At 36.4% G+C, this 21,945-nt stretch overlaps 2 protein-coding genes across 2 annotated transcripts; both read right to left on the bottom strand.

Moving 5' to 3' along the window:
- Positions 1-69: 69 nt before the first annotated feature.
- Positions 70-13,757, bottom strand: otoa (otoancorin). The gene is made up of 29 exons (XM_030158369.1): positions 13,636-13,757; positions 12,090-12,169; positions 11,933-11,994; positions 10,987-11,008; positions 10,784-10,832; positions 10,437-10,539; positions 10,266-10,328; positions 8,452-8,642; positions 8,249-8,373; positions 6,978-7,096; positions 6,739-6,881; positions 6,401-6,509; positions 6,068-6,283; positions 5,812-5,982; positions 5,543-5,677; positions 5,267-5,316; positions 4,704-4,824; positions 4,496-4,614; positions 4,239-4,380; positions 3,486-3,679; positions 3,313-3,403; positions 3,100-3,220; positions 2,715-2,968; positions 2,379-2,528; positions 2,157-2,299; positions 1,534-1,670; positions 1,142-1,239; positions 899-1,046; positions 70-502 (listed from the first exon to the last, which is right to left on the bottom strand). The coding sequence occupies exons 2-29, from the start codon at positions 12,145-12,147 to the stop codon at positions 420-422; spliced, it is 3,417 nt and encodes a 1,138-aa protein (XP_030014229.1). The 5' UTR covers positions 12,148-12,169; positions 13,636-13,757; the 3' UTR covers positions 70-419.
- Positions 13,758-14,958: 1,201 nt separating this feature from the next.
- On the bottom strand, positions 14,959-20,139 carry riiad1 (regulatory subunit of type II PKA R-subunit domain containing 1). Its single transcript, XM_030158383.1, has 4 exons — positions 19,945-20,139; positions 19,761-19,837; positions 16,208-16,254; positions 14,959-15,810 (listed from the first exon to the last, which is right to left on the bottom strand). The coding sequence occupies exons 1-4, from the start codon at positions 20,023-20,025 to the stop codon at positions 15,740-15,742; spliced, it is 276 nt and encodes a 91-aa protein (XP_030014243.1). The 5' UTR covers positions 20,026-20,139; the 3' UTR covers positions 14,959-15,739.
- Positions 20,140-21,945: the final 1,806 nt, after the last annotated feature.

Genomic DNA, 21,945 nt, shown 5'->3' with positions numbered 1-21,945 from the left:
TAGACTTTGCTTATTTATAACCTTTTTCCTCCCAATTATTTTTGCCATGGTGTTTTTGTCTGAGTTTATATTATCTTTATTAAAATCATGAGGCATTTCATTACACAAAACATCAAATGTCAATCATTAAACATTGCTCTTATTTCTATTAAAATAAACCTTAGAAATATATATCAGCAGTATATTTGTAAATAATAAAAGCTGAACCTATTCATAAACAAAGCTCACTTCAGCTGTGAACAATAAAACAGCCTCAACATCTATACACATTGTTAGTGTCAGTCTACAATAAACTTAATATGATTTTGAGGCAAATATGCTATCACTAGTTCTCTGTGACAATCCATTCTTCAGAAAAGTGGCTGTTAAGATAGAGCTCCTGCAGCTTTTATTTTGTTGGATTTGACTGTGCTGTGTTTTCACAGCAACATAAAACCCATCAAGAGAAACAGAAGTGGCTTCATGAAGGCAGACATCCCCTCAACACTCAGTGATGGAGCTCCTGGACAAAAACAGCAAAAAAACAGAAGCCTTAGAAGACTGTTGTTGTAATTACATTTGATTGCAAGTGCAGTGAGCTGACAATTATGTACATACACAGTGTATTCTGTACTGCATACTGAAACTTGCCAATAGAGAATATAAGCTATTATATATTTTTTCCCATTTAAGTTCTGTCACATTTTTATTGGTATCATCTAATGTGAATTTTTCACAGCCACTCAAGCCAGTAGTGTAATAAAGGTCTATAACTTTGTTGCTTATAATAACTATTTGGCAAAAATGCTGTTAAAAGTAATGTTGGTATAGTGACTTGATGACCTATATTGAAAGACTTAGAAATGTGTATTTATTTTATTTACAGCAGTGCTATGTGTGTGCGCAACTTTTGTTATACCTGAATAGCTTCCATCTGTCTCACTAACTCCTTTCAAAGCAATTTCAAGGGCATCCCGTTGCTCTGCTCCCAGGGCATCTTTCTGTTTGTTTGTTAACATGGCAGCATTGTCAGGTCCAAGGGCCTCAATCTGGGCAGGAGTCAGAACCTGAAGGAAAAAAGAAAAGCGGCACAGGGGTCAGAGGGCACTTTTGATTTAGTTTGCATATAGGGGGTCAACAGAAAATTAGAAAAGTAACTTACAGCTAGTACTTTGGGAAGAATGAGTGGGATGGATTTTGGAGAGATGAATGATAAAACGGGCGTCTTCAAAGAGGCAAACTCACGGGCATTCAGCCCACCTGAAAAACAAAACAACAGCTGACCAGGATTTTCTGGGCAATGACAAGCAAAATCTAAATTTTCCGAGGCTCCTCAATGCTTTGTTGTAATTTGGAAGTCAATCTCAGTACACTACCTTGAGGGATCTTTCAGTTCCCTAAAATTCCCATCATCAGCTCCTCATTCCCCCACTTTTATTTCCCCCTCTGCACTGTCACTAACCCCTCTGATGAGCAATTTAACAGAAATGTCATGAAAAACTACAATGGGATTTGGTTCCTTCAGATAAAGAGAAGAAGCAGAAAGTATCTTACCAATGATGTTGCCCAGGTATGACACCTGTGCTGCTGTCCAGCTGCTGGGAGCTCCAAATACAGACACAGCATGGCTTTTAAAGTGCTGCGCCACTTCAAAGGAGCACTGCATGTCATCCATTGCACCCACAGCATCTCTGACATTCAGGCATTAAGTTGTTGTGAAAACACACAAATATTAACCGATAAGAATGGAATAGAATCTTTATCATCTGTACATTGCACAACTAAACTTAAAAAAATGAATGTGAAATTCTAAAATGGGTAGTAAAACACTGATGTAGTGAAGCTGCATACTAATTTAACTGAAAACAAATTATTAGTGTATTTTTCACACATGGATTGGCCACTTGGGTCCAGACCTGGACTCTACTGAGAATCTTGGGATGTGATGACGAAGATTTAATGCAACTCCAACCATCATCAATACAAGACCTTTGTAAAATTTAATACTCACGTGGACAGAAATACATGTGACAGTAATAGCAACATTTCATATGCATCACATTACTTAAACAGTACCACAGTGAATGTGTCCTGTAATTGAAGCTAGAGGTGGTTCAACTATTGCATGAGGGACTTCACAGTGTTTGATGATGAAGTGAGTTGTCCATGGTACTGACATGAACGCAGACGTGTTGAGCTGTCTGATCTCACTGGAGTTCAGGCCACAGATGAACCGGTTTAATGCTACCATGTCTGTAGCCTCCAGCTGCTCAGCTGTCCAGTTGTTGAATGTGCCAATGCCCTTCCACACAGGCACCAGCTATTGAGACAAGTCACTGAGGTAAGTGAAAATGAGGACAATCGTGTAACACTCATGGGTAAATGTTTCTGTACTCCACCTGTGATTCATTCCAGTTACAGTGGGCGATATCATCCAGAGTGTCCAGCGAGAAGTCAAGTTCCTCCAGCTCTGTGTCAGAGAAACCCTGAGCGATGCATCCCATCTGTGCCACCACACTTTCATTCATCTGTGCTGCAGGACCCCATACCTGCAGAAACACACATTTGATAGTCCTAATATGGGAAGCAGTTGATACTGTACATACAATTTCACCCTCAAGAATTTCTGTGTACTCTATATTACTATTATAAAGATTAATGCAAATGTTGTAATGCAAGGGTGAAAGGGTAAGAGTGTAAAATGACCAAATCCAGCCTCTGTGCCTCCACAGTACCTGAACTGCCTTTCTATTCAGAACAGCCAGTTTTTTATGGTCGTAGTCAGGAACACTCCCGAGAGTTTGTACAGTTGCAGTGAAAATTTCCGGTGAAATCGCTTTCAATTGCTCCATTGACCAGTACACATTATTCATTCCCAGTCTTTCAATGAGCTCCACAGTGGGTGTTTGATCCCTGACAGTGTTACCGCCTGTCTCAGTGTTGCTGCCTCCATCATTGTTGCCACTGTTGCCATTCCCATTACTGTTGGCTGAAACAGAGCCGAGGAAAGACGAAGGGCGTTAGAACAACACAATTCATTTATATGTTGTCATTAACTAATAGCAACATTCAGCAATATACAAAAACACAATATCAATAAATTCAAATACTTTTTCCTACTTTCTCTCTTTTTGCGTGCTCCTTTTGATTCTTTGATGACGAGATCAAAGTATTTCTTTTTCAGTGATTCTGGGTTTTTGGGCTGGTCATCCACATATTTCAGAACTTCCGCCATCCCAGGCTAAGAAAGACAGAGAAAAGAAAAAATAAAAGTAAATAAAATATGTACTGTATAGAAAACACACAATTATAGAAAACACACAGGTAACGCACCTTGTCAGGCAGATCATTTACAACTGTATCATTCAAACGGATGATATGACCCAGTTTTTCCACAGTTTCAGGAGACCAATCAGATGGAGCCCTGCAAAAGATAAAAAAAAGTCTTAAAATTGTTGCTTTTCTCTCAGTTTCTGCACTAACTACAGCATCCAAAAGGAGCCTACCCAAAATTCTCTATGACAATTTCAACTAGTGGTGCCCTGTGCTTTTGTGGAATGTGTTGGCAGGAATCCATTGCCTCAAGGCTGGAAACAAGGACGTCAGGGGACAAGAGGCGGAGCTCAGAAGGCTTTATCTCACACAAGAATTGTCCAAGCCTGTATACATCCTCCACGGTCAGTTCAGATAAATCTGTCCCCTGCAAATACATGTCATATTTCAGATTGTTGGTGCATGTGTAATCTCACCGTTGATACAAACACAGTGTGATGCAATTTAGCCTTGAGAAGAAGAGAGGCAAAGGAAAAATGATACAGAACATTGGTCATATTAGGCAAGGCAAGGCAGATTTATTTGTATAGCACAGTTCATACACAGGGCAATTCACAGTGTAGTACAAAATGGAAAAGAGACAGGTTAAAAACACACAATTAAAATTAAAACAATCAATAAAACATCAATAATAATTAATTAAAACAAAGTAAAAGAGAAGAGTGCAGATAGAATCCTTTCAGTTGTTATATGCACGATTGAACAGAGCTGTTTTGTATTATAGAATATTAAGTTAAATGTGGTTGCGTGGTGTAAAACTGTGTGGTCATATAATATGATGCTGTGTCAAATTTGGCCTTAGTAACTTTTACTAACACACTAGATTGAAAATGAAAAAGATGATGCCTCCCTTCTGTGTGTGTGTGTGTGTGTGTGTGTGCGTGTGTGTGTGTGTGTGTGTGTGTGTGTGTGTGTGTTTTGTGTACATTGGTCAGGCAGCGCAGGGCTCTCTGGGTGAGTGCAGGACGAGATGGAGAATAAATAGGTGATGAGCTCAAGTTGACCTCTTCCATCTTGTCGAGGAGGACAGGACACACAGCATCAGGCAAATCATTCACCTTTCTGGGCCTGGGAATATATAAATAAGATGGATGCACTAATACAGATACATTGGAGAAACGCTGCAGTTTTTTTAAGTAAACAAAAGCAGAAGAAAAACAGAAGAGTCAGAGCATTGGCTTACGGCAAGTAAGGAAGCATCTCAGGAGAAATTTCATCCAGCTCATCCGGTGTAATGGTCTTAAAATAATCAGCTCTCTGTTTCTCCAAAGTTCTAAAATACCTGAAGGCAGCAATTGCTGCCTGAAAATGTATAAAAAGGAAGACATCATACATGTGCTTCTGGATAATTGTGCTTATATTCTCTGTGTGTGAGTATATGTCTACAGTACCTGTGCTTTGTTGAGCCTGTCTGGATTCTCTTTCATGGCCTGAGCCAGAGCCAGCGTTTCTTTGTCAGAAAGTTTTCTAATCATCTCACATGTTACACCTGGAAGGAGTCCACCCACATTCCTGTGCATGCCAAAAATATTTAAAATATAAGTATCATCAAGTAGTGACAATTCTTTCCCCAGTAGTTTCCCCTTTTTCTATTTCTTTATTTGTGGTTTATTTGATAGAAATAGATACGTGTACATAGATATACTAACAACAGCAGAATTTTTTGCAAATACTAATTTGCACCAATTCATTTCATCTGAATCCAGCCACTATTTTTATTAAAAAACAAAACAAAACAAAACAAAACAAAAACCCATAAATGCTAAAGGAGGTTAGGTGAGTTTTGAGCCTTAATTTTCAAACACTTCATAATTCAGGTTGTTTGATGGACAAACAGCATTACTTGTTGCTTAATTTTTTCAAGAAATACTGGGTTGCTCTGAATACTATCTTTGATCTGAATTAAAATCTCACAATACAAGAGTTGTATATATTCAGGTTGCATGTACCATACCTAAGAGAAAAGTCCCTTTGCTGAGACATCTTCTCCACATAGTAGGCAGCCTAAGGAATAGACAACAGAGGCGGCAAGACTTTGTAAGTATTTGCCATAAAGTGAACAATAACTGATGCAGTATAGAAGACAACATGTGTGGTCTAAGCCCGTTTCTGCATCGGTAACATTATATGTTAATGGAACACAATGAATCCTTTCTGCCTGCAAAATTTCTCAAGCTATTATATCAGGACTGTTGGCAGTGAGAAAGGATTGACTTCAAACTGATTTGACCTGTGCTCGACTCCACATTTTATCCGCCACTTGATCCATAGAGTTGAGTTTACTCAGATATGTAAGTGGAATCCTACGAAGCAAAGGAGGAGGCAACTTGCGTATCACATCTGAGAGATCCACCTTGTCCCGGAGCTAAAGACACACAAACACTTTTTTCATTCATCTCAAGTTTCCTCATATTGAGAACATTCATCAGTATTATTATTATATATTATTATTATTAAGGGTTATAAAGAAAGTGGCCCTAATTGTCTCTGGCCTCTCACCTTTTCCACGATGGCCATCTCCTGCCACTTTTTCATTCTATTGGTGATGTTCTTCAGCTCTTCTGGCTTGTCCAGCATATCCTGAACTTTGACTTTTTGGAATATACATTTGGGAAGCTCTCCCACAAGCGAAATACAATTCATCATGTCCCTGCTTGACATCTCCTTACACTAAAACAAAGAAATAATACATGATAAAACAAAGGTAGAGATGCAGCGTATGAAAAAAAAAAAAAAGAAGCCCCCCGAGGCTCACCTTTTCATCACCTAGTATTTTCTTTAGCAGAACTTCATGCTGTTCCTTCCTCCATCTGACTTTGGGATCTCTGAGGATGTCTTTGAGATCATCGTTACGGACTTTGGATAGTTGTTCAGGAGACAGAAGTACAGCACTGTCACCCAGCTCTCGTACAGTTTCAGCATTTGCACCAGTAGAATTGGACATCACAGACTTGATAATCTGTCTCTTCAACTGTGATCCAAAAAGACAGAAATGTCATTCAGTCATTCATTCAGTCATTCAGTCATTCACTTTGTCCCAAACCCAGGAGGACGCAGGAATGAAAATTTGGGTATAATTATGTGATACCTTACTCAACCCAGGGTTTTTACATGAGGAAAGCTGTGTGAGAAGTTTTTTGTTGAGGTCAGAGGTCATGTCTGGGGGGTCATAGTAACAACACGCCAGTGGGCCAAGCCTGATAGGTTAAAAAAATATCAGAATATTTAAGACATTACATTTTTTTTTAATATAAAACATTTTGCTCATCTATAATAATTCCGAAAACTCACTAACCAACAAAAGAAAATAATGGTCTGATGTGGTTTTATCTGTTCTTCACTGGTTGTCAGATAAAAATGTGCATGCAGAAATGTAGAAGAACTTGACTGCATACTTCTATTTCTTTTTCATGCATGAAGACGCACCTGTCCACATGTTCTGCAAATGCCTCGGAGCTGTTGAAACATTTTTGGATTTTACTGAGCAATGTTTTGCACAAGGTGGGGTTTAGTTTGTTGATGTTGCTGAAGGTGGTTTTGAACTTGGGTGATTGGAAAAATTGGCACAGCTACAGGACAGAGAAGGAATAAAACAAGAGCACTTTAGTGAATAAAATTACTATTTAAACCTCCAATTTTGCACTTTTGTTTTGCTCTTTTCTTACTGCTTCTTTGGGACAAGACTCAATATCGGCTGAGTCTAGCCTGGAAATGAATTTCCCAATCATCTTGAATGTGTCAGCGGTCAGCCATTTGAGTGATGGTTTGCACTTCTTTATGGATGCTACAGAGTGAACAAAGCCAAAGTCAAATCATCACAAACAGACACTACTGATCTGCCTTGGCGGAGGTCTGCGCTCTCCGAGTGCTTCTAGTTTTTTCCAGTTTCCTCTGTTTCTGATATAATAACTTACTCTGAGCTTTAATGAACATCTACATGATAAGTGAATTAAATATAGGAAAATACCTAATTTACGCTGAAAAAAATGCAAAATTCTGATAATAATATTACAATAAATACTGATAAATCACTTAAAGCAGGGGAGTCAAACTCATTTTGGTTCAGGGGCCATATTTAGCCCAATTTGATCTCAAGCAGGCCAGACCAGTAAAATAATGACTTAATAACCTATAAATAATGACGAATCCATTATGAAAATATTTACATTTTACAAAAAAGATGTGAATAATCTGAAAAAACAGGAATTTCATTTGAAAAATTAGTTCAATTTTAACAATATTATGCCTCAAATTATTATTTATATATGTACATTAAACACAATGTTACATAAACATTTGGTAAAAGGCATAATATTGTTAAAATTTCGGAGTTTGGAACTAAAATGTGAACAATTTCTACATCTCTTATTATTAACACAACTACAGATCACAGTGGATCCATAAATGCACAAAACATTTAGTAAAAGGCAGAATGTTGTCAAAATTGCACATTTCGGGTAGTTCATCTTTGTTTTCATTTATGTATTTATTTGCATTTTATTGTGAAAGAAGGGTTTTGTAAATATAAATATTTTCACGGTGTAACTGTGTTATTTTTTTCTCTTAAATTTTTTCTACATAATTTTTCACAAAGAAAATTTGTAGTTGTCATTAATTATAGGTTATTGTGTTATTTTTACTTGAGATCACATTGGTTTTTGGATTTGGACAACCTTGACTGTTCAGGTTCATTTTTACACTTTCATCATGCGGGCCGGAATGGAACCTTTGGTGGGCCAGATTTGGCCCCCGGGCCGCATGTTTGACACCTGTGACTTAAAGATTAAATAGAGAGAAAAATTCATCTGGGACCTGACACAAAAGTAGCACTGGGTCTTTATGGGTTAAAATGAGAGTATAACAATATATCAAATGTCATTATGTGTTGTTTACTTAGAAAAATGTTGTGACCTGATGGACTTAAGACATCTCTTACTTGATTTTGATGATGATGTAGTACAGTTGAAACGATCCCGCATGATCTGCTCTTTAGCCCATCTTAACACTTGAGTCTTCTGGTTATTTGACATGTGCCCATAAGCCTTGGCCAGTATGTCCATCCTGGGAAGCCAACAGTCAAACAGTTTTGAGACTTTTAGGAAATAGAAAATGTTGAGTCACTTTAATAAATAGACTCACTTTCTTTTCATTTTTGGACCCTTTGCTTGGGCTCCAAGTTGGAGTCTGTTAGGAGGTATAGTCCTCAGCTCTGGATCAGCTGCCCACTGCAGTTGGTCATAATCACTTGAGTCCATGTTTTCATCTTGGTTTGTCAAATTATTTAAGGCTGCACAGCTGACAAATGCTCTCATGTAACATACAGAGGGCTCCTGGTTGAATAAGAGACAGGCGTGTAATTCACACATATACTGACAAAGTTATATGGAACTAATTTCCTGCCAAAACATAAACAAACTAGATAAACACTCGGAGACCTCCGCCAAGGCAGATTAGTGCCCCCCCGATGTCTGTCTGTCTGTCTGTCTGCAAGATAACTAAAAAAGTTATGGACAGATTTAGATGAAAATTTCAGGAAATGTTGATACTGGCACAAGGAACAAATGATTAAATTTTGGTGGTGATCGGAGGTGGGGGGGCCACAGGGGCCCACTGATCTGCCTTGGCGGAGGTGTGCGCTCTCTTTTCTAGAAAAGGACTCAGAGAGCGCAGACCTCCGCCAAGGCAGATCAGTGGGCTCCTGTGGCCCCCCCACCCCTGATTACCACCAAAATTTAATCATTTGTTCCTTGTGCCAGTATCAACATTTCCTGAAATTTTCATCTAAATCTGTCCGTAACTTTTTGAGTTATCTTGCACACGAACAGACAAACAAACGCCAGCAAAAACATAACCTCCTTGGCGGAGGTAATACAGCATGCTTTATATTTTCTTGTTCCCTTACAAACAGAGCTTGATTTGGAAGTACAATGATTTTGTTCTGCAAATTACAAAACTTTATAATATTTTTCCTCAGCGTTATGCTTTAGAAACAACTACAGCACATCTTAACAGTACAAAACAGCATATCTTACAAAACCTAAAAAAAACAAGTGGGGCCACGCACAACAAACCCAGCCCCTCACATGTATTGTAGCTTATTTTGGCATCGATCCAGCTGATGACATCACATCTATGCATGTGGTGATGTCATCATATCAGTTGCTTCAATATAGGTGTCAAGTTTGAAGTAAATTGAAACAAAATCTATGTTTTTATAGACATTTGAAATTTCACCCATTATAAGTAAATGGGGAAAAAAGATTTTAAAAATTCATTAAAAAAATGTTAACTTTGACCTACTTTTCCCAAAATGTAATCAGATCTACTCTGTGTCACTGGCAATCTGAAAACCCATATGTAGTGTGAATTCATCCTATAGTTTTGCTGCTAGAGTGTTAAAAAACAAACAAAGAAACAAACCAAACCAGAAATAATACCCCTTGCCTCCCTTTCGTGGGGGCGGGGTAATCAGTGTGACTGGGCATAATTAATGTTTCAATGATTCACTAATGTCTTGAGTAGTTCTCCCTCTACAACAGCAGGTGGCACTATGACTCAATTTAAGCACCACATGTTCTGCCAAATAGTGCACCTCTTTTTAGTTGCCATAGAATGATGTTACTCTCGTTAGTTTTTTTCTTCTGTTTTAGGATGACAATGACAGTATGAATTCCATGGATGTCACACTTTTTTCCTAAAGGAAAAACACACAGGTAACACAAATCTCTACAGCTGCATGATCAACTCTACTGAAAAACGTATCCTCACTCAAATCAAATAGCCCACATATCACAAACATGTGATGTATTTGACTGAATTTTCAAGTGAATGGCAGGACATGTATACATCATGTTTTGTATGTTTGTAAGACTTTGGCAGGAAATCAACCCCATATGTTATTCACAAGTATTTTCTGTCTTTTGAGAATTTTGGTGTTAACAAGAAGCACTAACTGAAGAGTTCTTCAGCTGCTTGACAATTCTTAGAAGTTCCTTGAAATCAAGCTTCTCATATCCCTACAAACAGATGAGGAGAAAATAGGAAAATGATGCAGTGTCATACATGAATCAAGCAGATAAACATAGTCAAAGGGCCTGATTTTGTGCATACACTTATTTTCATACCACTTTGCCTGAGTCATTCAAGTCTCTGTTTGTGACTTCCTTTAGTAATTTCATAAAAGTGGATTCAGCTGATGAGTTCTCATCATCAGTCTTTTCCTTGGCACTGAGAAAGAAATGAGAGAAGAAACAAGCTGATTAAAAGAAATGTGGTTTTTGTATCCATTATCAAATAAATATATGAATAAATATGTGAATAAATACATTCATGTTGAAAAATCACCACAACTTCAGCCTTCGACTGTTCACTGCTCTGCACATTGAATAAACTGCAGGAGTATTTAAGAAATAAACAGCCCCGCCCACATTTTACAAAGTTAGTACTAATTAAATATTTTTGTCAAGTTTACCTGTTGCCAAACACTTGTTTCACCTGAGTCTCATCAGGCACAGGATGTCCTGCAAAATATTTTAAAGTTGCAGAAATAAAACATGATGACGTCTCTCTCTCTCTCTCTCTCTCTCTCTCTCTCTCTCTCTCACACACACACACACACACGCACGCACGCACGCACACACACACATTGTAAAATAGTGCTATATGTCTTCTTACCCATTTCCTGGCATTTCCTCATCTGGAACAAGACAAATAATTTGATTAAAAATGTCATGCGTCGACGTTTATGTTGATTTAGTTTTGGGTTTTTGTCTCTTCCTGTTTTATTTTGGTGATGGCGGTTTCCTTCCTGTTCTGTCTGCACTCTGTCAGTCTTGTCTTTGTCTTCCCTGTCCCGTCATTGCCTGCACCTGGTGTCTCCTCACAACTGTCCACACCTGTTTGTGATCCCTGCCTCCCTTATATATTCTCCCCGTTCCCTTTGTCTCTTGTCAGTGCGTCGTATCTGTGATCTTGTGAAGACCATCTCATGTTAAGTATTTTGAATCTTGAATCTTGTTCCTTGTATTATCCTCTGAGGCTTTGTAGTTTTTATAGAGTATGTTGTACTTCTCTTTTAGTTCATTAGAGTTTCTTTAGGTTATTTGTAGAGCACGTTGTGCTTTCTCTTTTTGTTATCTTTTGTGCTTTTGTTTTTTGTAAAATAAATCTTTTTTTTTTTGACCACTGATCCTGGAGTCTCGATGCATTTGGGTCCACACCTAGTGTCGTGTTCTAATAAAAAATAGACGACATAGACTGGAAATCTATTTTATTATTATATGTAATAACAGATTTAAATATAATAAGTGTACATGTTTAAATCTTTGAGAATCTTTGCCTAAACGTTAGCTATACTCATTAATAACATATGGGACGTTTTCAAGGTTATTAGTTTGTTTTTACTATTATTACCTATTTCTTATACTTCAGTTCAGTAATTTTCAACTGTGATAACTTTTTTTACCATCTATTGTTTCATGTTTCTGCATCTTTATGTCTCATATTGTTAATTTAATTTTTTTTAACTTATTTTATCAGTACCATTTTTTTTCTCAGTTGTGGAAACTTTTTCTCTCAGTGTCAGTGAGTTGAGGTTAAATTGCTGTGTTGTGATGCGTACCAGTTTTTTGGGGCTGTCCTCGCAGTAAAGATTTTTCCTTGTCTTCGTATCTGGACATATATCTGAGCAGAAAACAATGGGTTAGAGACACGTTCTATTTATGGATTGCATTATTATCCAGGTGGATGAACATAGTGAGGAGAGGTCAGTTTGTTACCCAAAGCTGCACTGAACACAATGAGCAGCAGAAGGAGGGTTCCTCCTTTTGGAGCCATGATCAGCACACCTGCCTCTCTGCTGAAAACGAGAACATAACATGTGCCATGCATTTAGGAAGTGTCACAGATTTACTTTTCCCTACAATACACTTACAGTGACTCAGATAGCTTCATCATTCCCTGACAGGAAAATAAATTTTGCACTGTGAGATTTTGTCCTTTGGTGTCTAGTTGTTATGGAGCCAGTCTCCATGTGAGCCACCGGCATTTTTCTGATATTCTCCACTGAGGATTTATTACGATACTTTCCTGGTAACCATCTCAGCTCTTTATCCCATAGGAGAAGCCACATAACATGAGGGGAAAAACATGTTCTTCAAAAGACATGATGTACTTGAGTACCCTTTCAGAGCCTCCTCTTTTCCATAACTCCCTCTCAAACATTTGCATGCCGGTATTTTGCCATTCAGTTTATTTGCTTTACATTGTTTTGACTTGTCATTCAAATACACTTAATGATCACTATAAATAGGGGAATAGAGATATGTAAAAGAACTATAATCCCTTTTAACACTAAATTAAGAACATGTTTGACATCTTGTAGAGTCATACATATATTAAAGGATGACAATGATGTCACATCACAGATGTTCCACTAGTTAACGGGAAAAAAAAGGACCAACAATAGGAATTAGCATATATACTATACATAGCCTTGGAATTGAACATAAGACATCTTAGATATCCCCTTTAAATCCTTGACATTTCATTTCTATGTGTAATAAAACTTTGTGCTGCTGAATATGACTCATATAGATATATAAAAGGCTGTAGTTAATATATGTTTATTACTTAGTATTTAAGTGAAGGATCATATTAAACTAAATTGTTCTGATTTAATGTTTAAAGACTAACTTAAAGGATGATGTCTTATTATAATTCTATAATTCACAGGGGTTTTTTTCTCCTGAAACCCAAAAATGATGTATTTCCTCATATTCTGTTCTACTTCTCTAACCTGCCCCTGTGTTGGCTGCAGACACAATATGAATTCATCATGACACTTTCATAGGATTAATGAGCTGAATGTATTATACAGTTTAACATGTCCAAATGTTTCACTCTTTACTCCTGTTAACAGGTATAATGTTATTTCCCTCAGTGAAAGCCTGCAGGTTTAAGTTTAGAATAAAGTGGCTTTTGACTTATTTTTTACCTGTTATTAATGCCCTTAGAGGTGATAAAAGCTCCAGAAGTCTCTTAATTTTTGGGTGGTGGTTTGAGAAAAAATGGAACATGACACACTAATAGTCATCTTTACACCTCTGAGCTACAACACGGTCAGAAACATTAGATGAATAATGCAAACAAAGTTCCTATTTGTAGAGATAACACACATCACCACTGTCCATATGCAAGCCTAGACCCTTGGTTAAGATGCCTGCAGATACCAACACATCACAAGGACCGACAAAGCAACAAAAGTGATCAACACACTTTCTGAATGCTAAAACCTAATGTATGTACAAACTCGCAGTTACTTACAAAATGTACGTTTTCTCCAGCAGATTCAAGGAACAGTTTAATCAAAGATGAAGCTGTAGACTTAAGTGTGGATGTGCATCTCCCTCAGCCTTTTCGTGTGCTGTGATCTGGGTGGTTACCTGTCCACTCAGTCAAAGCAGGTGTGTGTGGTAATGCATTCAATCATGTGTGTATTTGTGTGCGTGAGAGGCATACAGCACATTAATGACCTGTTTCTACATTAGTACATGACTGTCTTAGGAGACTAAAGACAACTATTCCCATGAAAGCTATTAAACAACTGCCTGCAAATTCATTTGAATATTTTTTTTTTCCGGTTGCAATACATCACTGTTCAGCTCTGAAGAAGGAAAAATAACAGCAACTATGAGAAGAGGAGATGATAAATAAGTAAATACAGAAAAATAATAGTAATTTTCAAAGAATTATATACCAGAATACACACTAAGGCATTTTCAATAAGCTAAAATCTAATAAATAAACACATAGTCTAAGTATTAAATATATCTCTTATAATTCTGAGAAAGATTGATCAGTATTTTGCCCATTTTATTAGATTTTTTTTTAAATGAATCTTTACATTATGCTTGAACTTTTTTGTTTAGATAATTTTAGATTTAATGGATTCATCTTCTGGTGCTTTACATAAGGTTTTTTTTTTTTTTTTTAAAAAACATCCATCAAATGTTTCATATTGTTCAGTCTTCGTTGAGTACAGAGATCTCACAAAATGCTGACTTAGTCCTGTGGAAAACATTTAGTTCTGATTGTTTTTGTGTGTGTTTTAATACTGTGCACATATTGTTTAATGTATTTATTTTATTTCATGTGCTATCGAAAATTATGGTTTCCCCTCACTGTTTTCTCAGTGTTTAAATAAATGAATGAATGAATGCAAGTTTACTTTTTTTTTTTTTTTTACTTTTTGTTGTTATATCTGAAGAAAAGAGACTGAAAAATAAATATGTATGGTTATTTAAAGCCTGCAAATTAGAGTAATATTCAAATTTCAGCACTTACAAAGTCAGTCATAATTAATAGTTCAGCAATCCTATTCAGTAACATACAATTCAGAATTCTCATGTAACGGTGAACTGTAGTTCAAACCTAATTAATCAAAATAAAACCTTTATCACAGTTGTTTACTTAAGAAGAAAACACCAGCTGTTGGATAGTGAGGACGCCCATTTGTCATTTGATCAGCCACACATGCTTTAATGCTTTTCCTTTTTGATATTTTATTTTTTTAAATGTGAGTATCGACACCAAAATTGAACAGCAAGCAAAAAACCAGTTCAAATCTGAGAACATGTGTGTGGATGGTGTGGCTACTAAAAGGATCATTATCCTTTCAAAAAATAAAACCATGAATGGACGGATAACAGCCACACTTCTGTGCTCAATACTGAGATGCACTGTCATAATTACAGACAAAACAAACAAAAGCCACACAGTCAAAGAGCTACGGAGAACGCTCTGTACAATACTTAATAGCTGATGGATGATAAAATCAACAAATCAACAAAGACCGAATTTTTTTCACACTTTTCTCTAGAGATCATATTTCCAATTATTTTCAATAGATCATTTTAGAGGACCTCTGTACCTGTAAAATGATACCGCTGAGATATGACAGACTAACCAAACACTACATGCTATGTTGGAAGGCTGATTTCAAAGGTGCACAGTCTATGGATATGATCTAAAAAGCAATAAATAAGGGAGGAATCTAAAAAAAAAAAAAAAGGTTGAAAAAGATATATCTACTGTTTTCATCAAGAAATGTACAGATGTGATTAGATACAATTTCACCTGGTCAAATTGTGGATATGAATGTCATGTACCTTCACAAACATGTGGATGATGATGACAAACACCTCCAAGCATGTGACACCCATGGGACACCCTCCTCTCATTAGCTTTAAGTAAACTCATTATGGACACTGTTACCTTCTTTCCTTTTAGACTGCCTCATGCATGGGTCTCACAATCACACAATAACATTTCCAGTTGAGCTAATTGTAGGCTGACAAAACTTTATTGGCAACATGTGTTTGTCTATAAAGGACACAGCTGCAGCAGCAGGACTGTTTGTGGGTTGTTGTCACTCCATCTCACTCCTTCCTTCCATTTTGGAGCCAGTCACCAGGTGAAGCTTTGGGTTGGTGAAGTGATCTGAAACACACCATTGATTCTGGATTCATTCCACTATTGTTTACTTGAGTTGCCAGTTGGCCTTTTCGTGAGCTGAAATTCATTTCCATCACAACATTCTGTCTTGTAGGATAAGACTGTCTGTAAATTATACTTACTGTCAAAAAACAAAATCCTAAAAAGACCCAAAATCCCAAAATTTGTTCGAGTCCATCCTTCACCTTTCTACCCTAAATCAAATGTTTTAAATCAATTTGGCTATCACTTGCTCACAAATATTTTAACAAAACATTTTACATATACAATGCATTAAAAACTATATTTCTCCAACTGTGTCCCAATTAGTATATCTTGTCTTAAATTGCATTATAATGTGATATAATAAACAGATAATTGGACTGTGTGTGCCGTAACTCACCTGCTGCAAACTCACGGATGTCAGCAGGTCGTTGTAGAAGAACATCTCTGTGAGAGGGGAACAAGAAGTGATGAATGAGCAGTGGATATTTTTCAGAAGACTTACGTTCACATTTTTTTGTTTCCTTTTTACAGTTTTTCCGAATCACTAAAACACTAAACCCCATTCTCTAACTCAACTACTCAGTGGCACAAACTCATTTACCAAATCAATCACTCTTTTGGCACAATCTTAACCCATAAAGACCCAAACATCCACCATTGACCAAAAGCATCTACTGATCCAAACTGTTGATCCATTAATCCTATCAAAACATGTAAATAATTGGTGTAAAATGCAGTTTGCCATCTTTTCATGGTCATCAGATATGACCCATTTGGATGTTCAGAGGCACCGTAGTTACTGTGGAAACACCGTCATCTTCTACAACATTGATTAACCAGTAAAACTCATGGAGTTTAATCAATGACAGCAGATGGACTCACTGGGTTTATGTTCAGTTAATGAGAAATTTTACTGAAAAAGTCACCTTTTCTTCAGTTTTTACTGTTTTGATACAATAGACTTTGACTTTATCCTTAGCTTTTATGAACATCTACATGATCAGTCAATTAAACAGAAAAATAGATTATTTTCACTGGAAAATTGCAAAATACAGAGGATAATATGATAATAAAGGCAAGACAAGGCAAGGCAAGGGCAGGTTTATTTATATAGCACATTTCATGTACAGGACAATTCAAAGTGCTTTCCATAAAACATTAAAAGCATTGCAGCAGAAGCAATAAAAAGTATAGACAAGAGAAAAACAAACAAAACAAAATCAGATAAACAGATAAAACAGATAAGCAGATAAAACAGATAAAAACTTTAAGCTTAAAAGAATAAAAACTCTATTCAAATGCAGCTGAGAACAGGTGGGTCTTTAACCTGGATTTAAATAAACTGAGTGTTTCAGCTGATCTGAGGTTTTCTGGAAGTTTGTTCCAGACATGTGGAGCATAGAAGCTGAACACAGCTTCTCCTTGTCTGGTTCTGACTCTGGGAACTGACAACAGACCAGATCCAGATGACCTGAGGGGTCTGGTGGGTTCATACTGAGTCAGAAGGTCACTGATGTATTTTGGTCCTAAACCATTCAGAACTTTATAGACCAGCAAAAGAACTTTAAAGTCTATCCTCTGACGAACAAGGTGATAAATCACATAGGAAAGGTTAAATAGAGAGAAAAATTCATTTGGAAACTGCCATAAAAGCCACACTGGGTTCTTATGGGTTAAGCTGATTCACATACTTAGACATAATTTGCAAATCTGTAGCACATTTTTTGCGAAACTCAACACCCATTCTCACTCTCTAAAACAAATTTCTCACTGTGATGCACATGAGCTGCAAAATGGTGAACACAGGAGGCAAACGTTCAACACAAATACAGCACAGTTGTCAACAGGTAGACACAACCACTCAACATTGAACACACTATTTTCAAACCAGCTGCACAAGATACAAGCCAGTAAGGGACAAAACAACAGATGGAAACCACCTGAGAGGCAGAGCAGGAAGAGAATGTGTAAGAGGCAGTGGAAGGTCTATGACTGAACCTATATACCAGAGAAAATCTTTTGGAAACGATGGAGATGGCCTGTGGTGACGGAAGTGTGGAGTGTTGTCAAGGGAGGATCTGACACCAGAGGGCTTTCCCCCATTGCCTGGCAAGGGACAATATTACCTAGGATGTGGATGAAGTCTTCCTACCAGATGCTGCACAAATACATGATGCTGAGGCAGAGTGAATCTGTCATCAATTTGATTTGAAGATATAAATGGCTTTTGAGTGTGCCAAATGTTAAACATATTTAAGTATGTAATAAACATTATGTTGTGCATGCGCTGGATGCAGTCTTTTCCATTTTGCTGTGTGGTGTGTAATGACTGCTCTGTAGTGTTTACATGTTACCTGGTTGTGTGTGTGATCTGAAAGCAGTGCTTGCTTTTGAGTGCAGGTAAAGTAGTTTTGAGACAATTGTTTGCTTTTGCAAGAAGAGTGAGGGATTTGTGAAAGTAGTTTGAATTCTTGGTTTTGTGTTTACAGTTTTGAGAAAAGGGGTGCAGCTTTGGAAAAATGTGTCTTAATGATTGAGAAAAACTGTATTACCACCTTAATAATCTGACTAATTACACTGTATGCTTTATGGACAGTGGGCTCATCAAAATAACCTAATGTATGAACAAATATTATCAGCAGGTTAAAATAGGTCTTTAAGCCTCAGATAACTCTAAACTGTCATTCTTAAAATAAATACTCAAAGTAAGACAACTTGAGAAGAACATGGAGCTCTGGAAAGATTGAAGCATTTGCCTGTCAAACTTGGTGAAAGTGACCTTTAATACCGATTTGCATAAACCCTTTTTCATTAAACTAATTTACAATGACAGTTCACAACACTGTAGTGTCTGTGTCTTACACTGACCAAAATGTAAGTCACACATGAGGTACTTCACTGCACCACCTTTGGTTTTGATTACAGGAGACATTCACTGTGACATCAGTTTTATCACATAATGCTTATGTAGTGTCACAATAAGGTTCATAATATTTTTTCCATCCACAGTTGCATTAATTTTGGATTATTGATGATGCACAATCGGACCGCTGCATCAAGTCTTCATCACATTCCAAATTCGAGCCTGGACTTTATAAAGGCTAATCCATGTGTGAAAAGGATGTCTCATTCTCCCTGAACCACTCTGTCACAGGCCTGATGATCCTGATCAATCCTGGCATTGTCCAGTCTGTTTGACATTAAAGACATGAGACAGTGATTCTCCTGTAATCAAAACCAAAGGTGGTGCAGTGAAATGTTGCATGAGTGACTGTTTTTTTGTTTGTTTTGTTTTTTTTGTTAAGGGGTGGGATAGGGGGGATGGGACAGTGTATTTTATTTAATAGTTTTATTCAATATAATATTTGTTTGAGAGGAAAAAAAAACACAATTTGCCACATGTACAAGCTAAATAAAATGTTATATAACTGTAATCTTTTTTTTTTTTCAGCCTGTATTGATTATCTGCTGGATTCTTTAATATTAACCTGCTGTTGGTGATAACTAACATGTGAGAATATTCCAATATGAAGATAAAAACATGAGTTGATTTGTTTATAACTTGTACGCTAGCCTGTGGTTGGATTTCCTTGAGCTTTAACAACCAAATGAAAAGCTGAATTTATCAACAAGACACATACTGGCAAACCTTTTCATTCCATTTTAAATGTATTATCATGTCTATTCTGTTGTTTTTACTTGGTATTTTTATTTCACTGTTTTTAACTGTACAGCTGCTTTTATGTCTCTTTTCATTTATTCTTGTATTTTAGTCTATTATTTTGCTTTTTATTCTTCTGTATGATAGGGTTTTAATTGTACAACTGTGTTATGTCTTTAATATATTCTTGTATTTTTCTTTCATTTTTTGGTTTTTCCCCTGTAAGTCGCTTTGGAAAAAAGCTTCTGCCAAATGCATCAATGGAAACAGGAGTCAGTAAACCTCAAACCTCAGGAAGTCGCCGATAAGAACCTCAACCTCTGGATGCGAATTCAGGTACTTCTCGTTGTCGATTCTCGTCTTGATCTGATAATGAAAATGCAAATTCATTCACTTGCTCTAACGGTGGATATGTACCCTATAGATCAACTAGCTAGCAGAACTAGCTAACCTGGTGATTTTGCTGACTTTACCTTGAACTGTCGCAGTTTTTCTTGCTGCTCTGTACTTAACACACTCAGGTCAAGTTTCCCCAGGACGTCTTTTCCAGTCATAGTTTTTCTAGAGATGTCGTTTCGTTGTATTTACACAGAAATGATCTGGAAACAATGTTTTGTAAATATGTAGCTCAACAGTAGCCACCTGTTTCTGACACTAAAGCTGCGCTGCTAGTGTTGCTATAGAAACCAGCTTCTGTAGTTACCAGCTGTGTCCAGATGGTGGCAGCATAAACCAAAAGTACAAGCACAAAACTAATGGAAGTTCAGCAGGAAAAGGACAAAAATATCCATACTGTTAGGGACCGTGTACGCTATTGGTGGTTGAATGGGACATTTCTCTGTGCTGTAAAACTACTAAAATACTCTTTCCTCTAAATACTACTAGAACTGGTTGCACATGTTTAGCTGCTGTACAGGGTGTTCTTGTCTGTGTAAGATTCACCACAAGAACAGGAAAGTAAGTGAATACTGTGTTTATTAGAGCAAGACAGTGGAGAAAAGGAATTTAAAGAAAGCCCACTGCCCCAGAAAAGTTTCATCTTTTTGGAATATTACTTGGTTAAGCTTTTTTTTTTTTTTTTTCTAAATCAGAAAAACATTTTCAGGAGAAACAAACAAAAAAAAAGTCAGTGAGTCAGATGAAATCAGTGACAAGTTAAAACAAAAAATTGGAATATATGTACAGTATGTATTATGTTTTATATATTACATTTATTTAATAAATTAAGATAGTTTGTATAAAACCACAACTGAGGTGGTCTTATATTGTATAAATTAGAAGGATGGGTGTAAAGTTAGAAATTATAGCAGATTATATATTGTATTTTTATTGGTTGATGTTTAGCACATAAGTAGCAGGCCTACATATTGTAAACATAGTGTATTTATGATAATTTTATATTGATTTATATAAACATATAAACACGTTGTATTAATATAAAATAATAAAGTTTGTTTATTGGTAGTGAGTTGAATTTGGGGTAGGTATGAAAAACCTATGGCTTCAGCATACTCCATTTAGAACACATTACAGAAATTAAAACAAATAAACAAATAAACCAATAGTTTCCATAGTATCCCAAGAAATCAAGATGGGCTTAATTTAAAAATAGAAAATTATAATCTACAATGTTGCCCATAAAGTTGGAATAAAATGTTTTTTTTTACCTCTTCTCATGAAATGGTTATAACAATATGATTTATTCCTGATAGAGTGTAAGTGGGACTCAGTATGTAATCACTGCACCAGATCAGACGTCATTACTGGTGTGTATACATAGGAATAAAAAAGAAGAATGTGTCTGAAAACACAATCATTGCAACTTTATGGGCAACAGTGTATTTCAAAATACTGGTATTGAAGTTTAAAGACATAACTATTTTCTCAGTTAATTTTTTCACTGACTTTACTTTTACTCTGGTTTTACGAAATCTGACCAAGCAACATTTGTCCTTGGTTTCTTTCTTGCTTTCTTTCTTTTTTTTTTTTTAAACTTAATTTTTATTAAATTTTCTCTTTTTTTTCAGTACAGTACAATTATACATTCAATTATACAGTTCAATTAATTTCTTTTCCCCCTACACAGCTGCAAATATATTATCATACACCTCCACAGACACATATAATGAAATTTAAGAAAGCAGTAACAATTATAGCAAACAATGATTACTTCAAAAAACAAAAATAAATAAATAAATAAATAAATAAAAAAGGCTGTAGATATAAATCTTCGTCAGAGGTAGATTGACAGCACTTTGATAACATGGAGTGTTCTTGCAACACCAGTAAATATTATTGCAGTAGTAAAGGTAACATAGGTTCCCATCTTTTAGTAAATATGGTTTTCTGAAGCTGGAGCAAGTGTGTGATCTGCTCCATCTGGTAAATATCCCAAACTTTTTGAATCCATGTATTATATGAGGGAGGTTCTGGTGCTTTCTTTCTTTTAATGGGGCTGCTTTTGCAGTGTTCTT

This window comes from Sphaeramia orbicularis, chromosome 16 (genome assembly GCF_902148855.1).
Source record: "Sphaeramia orbicularis chromosome 16, fSphaOr1.1, whole genome shotgun sequence".
Lineage (NCBI taxonomy): Eukaryota > Metazoa > Chordata > Actinopteri > Kurtiformes > Apogonidae > Sphaeramia > Sphaeramia orbicularis.
The sequence above is the reverse complement of the archived record's forward strand: the minus strand, read 5'-3'. Positions and strand labels throughout refer to the sequence as shown.